This window comes from Anopheles coluzzii, chromosome 3 (assembly GCF_943734685.1).
Source record: "Anopheles coluzzii chromosome 3, AcolN3, whole genome shotgun sequence".
Classification (NCBI taxonomy): domain Eukaryota; kingdom Metazoa; phylum Arthropoda; class Insecta; order Diptera; family Culicidae; genus Anopheles; species Anopheles coluzzii.
Genome location: NC_064671.1, coordinates 87,667,025 through 87,675,187, shown reverse-complemented (window position 1 = coordinate 87,675,187; position 8,163 = coordinate 87,667,025). Strand labels below are relative to the sequence as shown.

Sequence of the window (8,163 nt, the reverse complement as noted above, 5' to 3'; positions counted from 1 at the left end):
TAAATCTCTAATTTAATTAAAAAACTCTTTAGAAACATCCTCATTTAGTAAAGTTGTGAAACACTCGACCAAACTCTTGGAAATACCTGTATATCGGATCATCATAGACTCCTGTAAAACTCAGTACAGGTATTCCCCGATATACACCATACTCGATATACGCGATACTCGATATACGGGATATTTTAAACTTGACAGTTCTTTGAGCAAATTGAACTGATTTGACCCATCAATTGTCAAGTGCAAAATAAATTCCCTTTTAGTCCAATTTAAAATACCATTTTCAAAGGTACAAAATGGTACTTTTCAGTTAAAATCAAATTAATTAACTTATGTAGAGGATGAATCCTACGACTTCAAGCAAAATTACACAAAAAATCAATATAATTTCACTGAAAACTTCGAAATTTGATAGACGCGAATATTCGAGATACGCGATATCCTCATGTCCGCATTGATAGCGTATATCGGGGAATACCTGTATACATGTACCTGTAAAGCTTTAAAGAAATCAAAGACTGTAAATAATTAAATACATGCATTTTCTTCCTAATGCATAATCTAATATAACCACAACTATTAATACAGTGAAATCGCTTTGAGCAGCAGTTTCTCCAAGATGAATTATTTCTTTAAGATGAACAATTTGTCTGTTGTCGTCATGGATACTTCATAATATCACGTAAATTGTGTTGGCCTTCTTTGATTAAACTGTAGGTTTCTTGAGCATCCACCTTAGATAGACTTCACTGTATTTCTATTCCTCATTCGAAAGTTAATTTCAAAAAACCGTTGATAAGATAACGGTTACTAAATTAGTTTTCAAACAGTAGCAGCAATTGCCCATACAGTTTGATCTTCAAAAAGAACACGGTTTAGATGAATTATTATCATCGGTAACAAGTTTTACTCCAGGAATAACACCTATATTAATATTAATATTTATTGTACCGATTGTTTTGATTGAGTTGTCCAATGTTTTCCCAACAGCAGGCCACTGCACTACTACTCATATGCTTATCATCTTAACGGCAAACCCCATTGTCTTGTAGATACTACTGCAAAGATCTCACCTCACCTCACCAGTTCCACCAACTGAATCAGGCAACGGTGTGCGTGCATTGCAGGTCGTTTTCGAACACGCCAAACGGGACCCTACCCTGTATGCCAATTGCAAACAAACCGGTGAGCCGAATGTTCAACATGCCCATTCAATATCACCTGCTATTTTTGTTCCGTTTATCTCACACACATACAAACACACCTGCACAGCTCCTCATACAAGAAACAGTGCTATCATCTGTGCAAACCTGATAAGATAGCGACAGTATCACGGCCATTTAAAAAGAAACAGTACAGCGCTCGTTTCACGTACCATCCATCAGTTATCGTACCATCGTCGTCGGGCTAGGAATGGATTTCACCGGCAAGGTTGTGCTCATCACCGGGGCTAGCTCGGGCATTGGAGCTTCCACGGCCAAATATCTCACCAATCTCGGTGCATCCTGTGTGCTTGCTGCCCGGAACGAAGCGAAGCTGGCCGAAGTTTGCAAGGAGTGTGCTGCCCTGGGCAAGGCGACTCCGCTGACCGTCGTGACGGACGTGACGAAGCGGGCGGATCTCGAGCGGCTCCTCAAGCTGACCATCGCCAAGTACGGCCGGCTGGATGTGTTGGTAAACAATGCGGGGAAGGGGGCGGGCGGCAGCATCGAGGAAGCCGACCTGGACCAGTTCGATGACATACTCGACACGAACCTGCGGTCGGTGTTTGCGCTGACCAAGCTGGCCCTGCCCCATCTGCTCGCGGCCAAGGGGAACATCGTGAACGTGTCGAGTGTGGCCGGCACGAACTCGTTCCACAATGCGCTTTCGTACTGCGTTTCCAAGGCGGCACTCGATCAGTTCACGCGCTGCACCGCGCTGGATCTGGCCGCGAAGGGTGTGCGCGTCAACTCCGTCAATCCGGGTGAGTGTGTGGAGGGCAAGAGCATTTCCCCAAAGGGGCAGTGCGTTACGTTATCATCATCCCGCTTTTTCGCACCACATTTGCAGCGGTCATTGTGACCAACTTCCACAAAGCGATCGGTATGGAGGACGAAGCGTACGCCGCCTATCTGAAGCACTGCGAAACGACGCACCCGTTGGGGCGCGTCGGAACTGGGGAGGAGGTGGCGGCTTCGATCGCATTCCTGGCCTGTGATGCGACGGCCAGCTTCACCACCGGCACCTGTCTGCGGGTGGACGGTGGAAAGCACATCCTGACGCCACGGTGAAATGTCTATCAATCACGAATCACGGATGAGAATGGAACGAGCGGGATTGGTTCAATCACATTCCAGAAACATTCTTCGAATGCTTCGCATTAGATAAGCTTTGTAGCGATGTGACGATGTACCAAAGAGGGGGAAAACATAAATACACGTTGTTGCATAATTAATCTTCATTGCAGGAATATAATTGTTTACCATTTATGGTAATGGAAGCTATTCCCAATTCGTTTTGCACTAATTTCACAGGCCGATTTTTTTACAGTTTTTCACCAATTACCAGCTTTTTCTCGTAAAAAAAGTTCTTGTAACTCGAGTGTTTCATATTTCTTACAAAAAACATTCGGACAATTTAGAAGAGGGTCTTTTCCAAACATCAGCACCCTTTTTATTTACTACTTTTCTTAGCATTCTCCTCTAGAAGGCTGTGTCGTAGTGCTAAAGCTTTAGGCAGCAGCGCCATCTAGAGGATCTCTTCATACTTTCTACATTCTAAGAGACAGCTCTAGCACACTGTTAGTTTTATCAACTTTATGGTCTCTTTAGTGAATCTATTGAGTTCATAAAGTCCACTCGATCACCGCAACTGGATTCCATGATACTCGTTTTCGACAGGCAGGTTGGAAATTCCAATTGTATTCAAAACAAATGGTAGAACTGAAGATAATAAATAAACTATAACTGTTTCCAGTCAATGAAAAACGTATGTTTTATTATAAACTATAAAGTGACAATAGGGCCAATTATATGACTCGAGTGTTAGAGAAAATGTGTCAAAAATGCTGATTTTCTATTATGATCTGTGTGGGACGATTACCATTATATTACCATTGAAAAAAATGCATTACGTTACTCAACCGGACACCGGTTTTCGTCAACGTTTTACCTCTATGTTTACCATCTTACGTTTTACCTCTATTTTTAGAGATCAAAGCATCCTAAGAATCCTTTATTGTGCTTTGGTAAAGCCTATTCTTGAATATGCTAGTATCATCTGGAATCCTCCCACTATTGATGGCTGTTCGAGAATTGAAAGCATTCAGCGCCTCTTTACCAGGATTGCCTTTCGTCGTTTGTTCGGTGCTGCCTCACTACCTCCCTATGAAACGCGATTGCAGTTATTCAATCTTCACTCCTTAAGCTTCCGCCGCCAAGTGTTTCAGGCTTGTTTTATTGGTGGCTTATTACTTTCTGCTACTGATGCTCCTGATTTACTCTCGTCCATCTCGCTGTATGTTCCCTCTCGTTCTCTTCGTCCACGTGATCCTCTGTCAATTGAAACACGTCATACTCTTTATACTTTCAATGACCCTCTTCTGTCCTGTTTCAGGTTGTTTAACCACTTTTACTATCTCTTTGATTTCGACTCCTCTCTTAACTCTTTCCGTAACCGTATTTTTTCTTCTAATTCCCTTTAATTATTTTCCTTAGTTTTCTATTACTCTCTTTTTTTTTTGTTAAGTTTATGATAGTCTCTACGCTCTACTCTTGTTTTTTTTTCTTTTCTTTTTTGCTAGGTCAAGACTAGGTTAGTTAGGCTTAGTTTTTCATGAGTTATTTTGTTTATTTGTTAGTATTAAATTAGTTTTAAGTCTATTATATTTAGCCTTGATGGCGGATATTGTATTAAATAAATGAAATGAAATGAAATGAAACTTTCCATTAGATTAGATGTATAGTAAGTGTTCTATTTTACGGTTTAACAATTAATATACAGTACAATTTATTACATTTAGAATGGAATGATTATCATTTATGACAGTTCATAAAATATGTGAAATTACTCACAAAATGCACAAAAGTATGAATAATATATAGAACCGTTTCACTTCACAAAAGATTTGGTAAAAACTGGTGTTATGATAGAAAAGTTTCCCTAAATAAAGTAATAAAAGAACTACAAAAGTACACCAAATGACAACATGGGTTAACAATGTTGTAATGCTTCTTGATATTCAAGTTAGCGTTTGTTAAAAAAAAAACAAAAGCATTGACAGAGTAATTTGACAGTAATTCCTTGGGTTAAAGAAAAAAACAATAAACGAAAGGTGAGACATCTCTACTAACCTTATATCATAAGTGTAAGGTTCACGGCCTACTCCGTCTGGTGGACTGTGGGAGAGGTGCTTCTTAAGCAAACGTCTTCAAAGAGGCTGGTACCTTAAATGGATGTTTAGCTTTTTCTAACCGCGAATTCTCTTTAAAGGTCTTGATACTTTTAAGACAAATCAAATTTCGTCTTTAATGCAATGCTTTCGTAAAAGTTTGAACAAAAAATTACATACTGTGTTGGAAATCATTTGGGGGATGGGTTTGTTTGACATTTTTCCGTCTAACACCGAATAATTGTACGGAATATCGGTAAAATACATTAGAAAAAGAAAACTCCAATAAAAGTTGTAAAATTATAGCTTAATTTTATATTCAAATCAGATTCACTTTTGTGTGAAAATAGCAGCTTTAAATATTTAGTTGACTTGATTCATTTTGTGAATGATTGCATACTTTCAGGCGAACCTACGCACTTTTCCCCTCGAAAGGTAACGCAACTAAATTAATAACCGTATCCTTCACCAATAATTGCCTGTCAAAAGAAGGACTCGCTTCTTCAAGCAGCAAACTCAACCAGAAGGCCAGATCATTGCCAGCAAATATACACCACCACCCTTAACCCTCCCCCCCCCGCCCTTCCGCCAAACCGATAACGAGTTGATGATGGCGATGTTTGTCGATCACACACACACACACACACACACACACACACACACACACACACACACACACACACACACACACACACACACACACACACACACACACACACACACACCTACTATGGACAGATACACCTGGTGTCGATGCAAACCAGCAAAGCGAGATTATTGCCGCTCGCAAGATTAAACATGTCGGTGCTCAACGCAGAGAAACGACGCAAGGACGATGACGACGATGACGACGATGACGACGACGACGACATCATCCACCGGAAACACGCCACCGGGAACACTTCATTAATCGCACTTTCGCAGCGAAGCGATTCGCAAAGCGGCAGACCGTTACGGTACACAGCCAAAGATCACTCAGCAAATTGGCACGAATATATTATGCGCTCGTCTGCACTTCTGTGCGCCGTCAGGTTTAAGGCTTCCTACCGTGTCGACACACACACACACACACCCAGAGGCCAGCGGAACTTCATTTGTCTTGGAAGAGCAAATTCTTGGACAGCGCCGGTTTATGCATCCTCTCAAGGGTTGCGCGAGCAGAGTGTGTTTGTCTTTGCCGGTGGAGATTTCAATCTCGCCCCGTGTACGGGACGGGCTGGTCATTGCAAAACTCCATGGCCATGGCCCGGCCTGCCAGCGTAGAATGTAGAGTGAGATCTTACCACCACCACCACCACCACGGTGGTTGGACGCTAGCCATCGAAAGGTTTATGTCTTGTTCGTCTCATTTATTCCCAAGCAGCAACGGCCGGGCCAGGATTCCACACACTCCGCAACATGGATCGGATCCTTTTTGGTGGGACGTGCCCACCGTGAGCGGGGACATTAATTTTCCCGCACAACGATGCACCGGGTCCGGCGCGTTCTCGGAAAAGGGGACCCCGGAACCGTCATTTCAGTACGGCAGGCTCACCCCGGGGGTTCGCTCACTTTATGGTGAACCCCAAAAACCCAGCCTCCCAGGCCACGGCATGCGAGATGCATCTTAAGCAAACATAAACAGAAGGCACCGAATAAATAACACTTTATCCTTTTAACCGTGTCGTTTCCGGACCGTGTGTGTGTGTGTGTGCAAGGCTGCCCGTTTGCTGGACGCAGGTCGCTGGTGCGATGTTTATCTCCGGGGCGTTTTCTGAGGAAAGCAAAACTGCAAACCGGCCCGCCTGGCGCTTGGCGCTTGCTGCTGCAACTGCTCGGTTACGCTCGGTCTGCCCAAGCACAAGCTTTTCGCGATTCATTGCGGCGATAGAAAGACAAACGGTGAAACATGGGCAGCCGGCACCTCGCCGTAGTGCTGTTTCCACTCGATATGCACTCAATTTGATGCCCGTTTTTCGGCAGGTTCTGAGAGAAGGGACCGTAATGGACCGGCGAACCGGCTGTTCTACCGTACGCAACCGTTCCCGTATCGATGTGTGGAAAACCCACGGTAACAGGGTACCCGTTTCGGGTACAATCGCGGTGGAATTTATCGTCGCTCATCAATAATCCGCTAGCATTTGCGGGAAGACTTGTGCCTTTTGGTCTCTCGCTCTCTCTATGTGCCTTTATCTCTCTCTCAGTCAGCTTCTATCGTTTCAGCCACCACCACACTATTTTGCTACTATCATAGCGATCCTATCGCGGCTGAGCCGGGCACAAAACGCACCCATGGATTCGAGGTTCGAGCCATTCTCAGCCGCTCCCGGCGATGGCGACGAACCCGGTCACAAACGGGATCCCATTTGTCAGGGACAACACTGCGGAACAAGCCAGCCACAATGAAAAAAACGTGTAGAAAGAATTAGAAAAAGAACGGTAGCATTTGTTGTACCGGAAACATGTCGAATTTGGGGCGAAACACTTGCTCAAGCTGCTGCTGCTGCTGCTGCTGCAGCGAATGTTTGAACATTGCACGAACGATTTGTGAACGAGCTCGCGTGAACGATCGACGGCCAGCTTTGCGATGGGAATATTTAGTGCCCGCTAAACGCAGAAGCTTTGCCCGCCACTTAACAAACCGCGATAAGACTAACACAGCACGGCATTTTCTATGTGAGTGTTCTTTTTTTGCGTTTAAAGGAAAGCAACACAAAAAAAGATCCTTCAAATGTAGGACAATTTAGTGCAGTTACGCTGCAAGCTGTCATTGCTATTGCTCAGAACTGGCTTTGCTTTACTAACCCCCGCACCACCCCATATCTCACTCCGAGTAATGTCCGGAAGTGCACGTTGCATTATGCACCTCCTGGTACAGCCCATCTCAGCCCATCTCTCTAAATCATGCATTTGTTTTATCAACTGAGCAGTGTGGTCGTTGGTGGAAGAGGAAAGAGAGAGAAAAAAAGAAACAACACTCCCAAAGGGTTTCTGCCAGCCAGTAAACTGTGCTAAGCGGCTGTTAGCGGGGGGTTAGGAGCGGATGGTACAAATTGATTTACAACCGACATCACGCAAGATTGGCTTCGAAAGACAACGAAGGGGCGCTGCACGCGGGCAGGAATGCGAGGAGCGGGCATGTTAATTAGCTTGCAAAACCGTATGGAGGATGCAAATGTTGGAAACTCTTCCACTTTCCGGTTGTGTTTCAAATTAGCGATTCAAATGCTTTCGCTATCAATAATTCATACCTCGATGGCGGGAGAAAGGGGCGCATAAATCGTACAGCCGGTCGTATTATTATCATGCCCCATCCACCTTCTCCTCGTCCTCCTTCTTCTCTGGGGTTGATTGTAGATTGTTTCGCGATTTCATTTGTTTGTAATTGAACAGAAGTTGGAGCTGACGGGAGGAAGGTGGGAGGTGGAATTTTTCCCCTTTCTACACAGAAACGCTCTCTACTGAATTGAACTGTGAAGCATACGCTGTGAGGATAAGCGGGACAAACACACAAAAAAACCTGACCTACGACTTAATAGGCTTCTATCCGAGTACTATCATATAATAAATTAATTCAATTCCTGTTCAAACAGTAAATTGTGACCCTATAACATATAATCGGTGCGGGTAAGGTATAACGAATTATCCTGTTAATGGGTCAAATGAGGCTTTAGCTGAATAGGTTTGTGAAGCGGATAGTTTAGCTTTCTTCAGGTGAAACAAGTGATATTTTTCTAAGTCATTCTTACCACGTGTTCACACATAGTAACACATAGTTTGGCAAGTAACGTTTCAAGCTTTAAACAAATTCT

The 8,163-nt window shown here is 43.7% G+C and overlaps 1 protein-coding gene across 1 annotated transcript; it reads left to right on the top strand.

Annotated features, from left to right (window-relative positions):
* The first annotated feature begins 1,367 nt into the window (after window positions 1–1,367).
* On the top strand, window positions 1,368–2,443 carry LOC120958405 (17-beta-hydroxysteroid dehydrogenase 14-like). The gene is made up of 2 exons (XM_040381181.2): window positions 1,368–1,966; window positions 2,053–2,443. Exons 1-2 carry the CDS (start codon window positions 1,414–1,416, stop codon window positions 2,271–2,273), a joined length of 774 nt encoding a protein of 257 aa, XP_040237115.2. The 5' UTR covers window positions 1,368–1,413; the 3' UTR covers window positions 2,274–2,443.
* The last annotated feature ends 5,720 nt before the right edge of the window (window positions 2,444–8,163 follow it).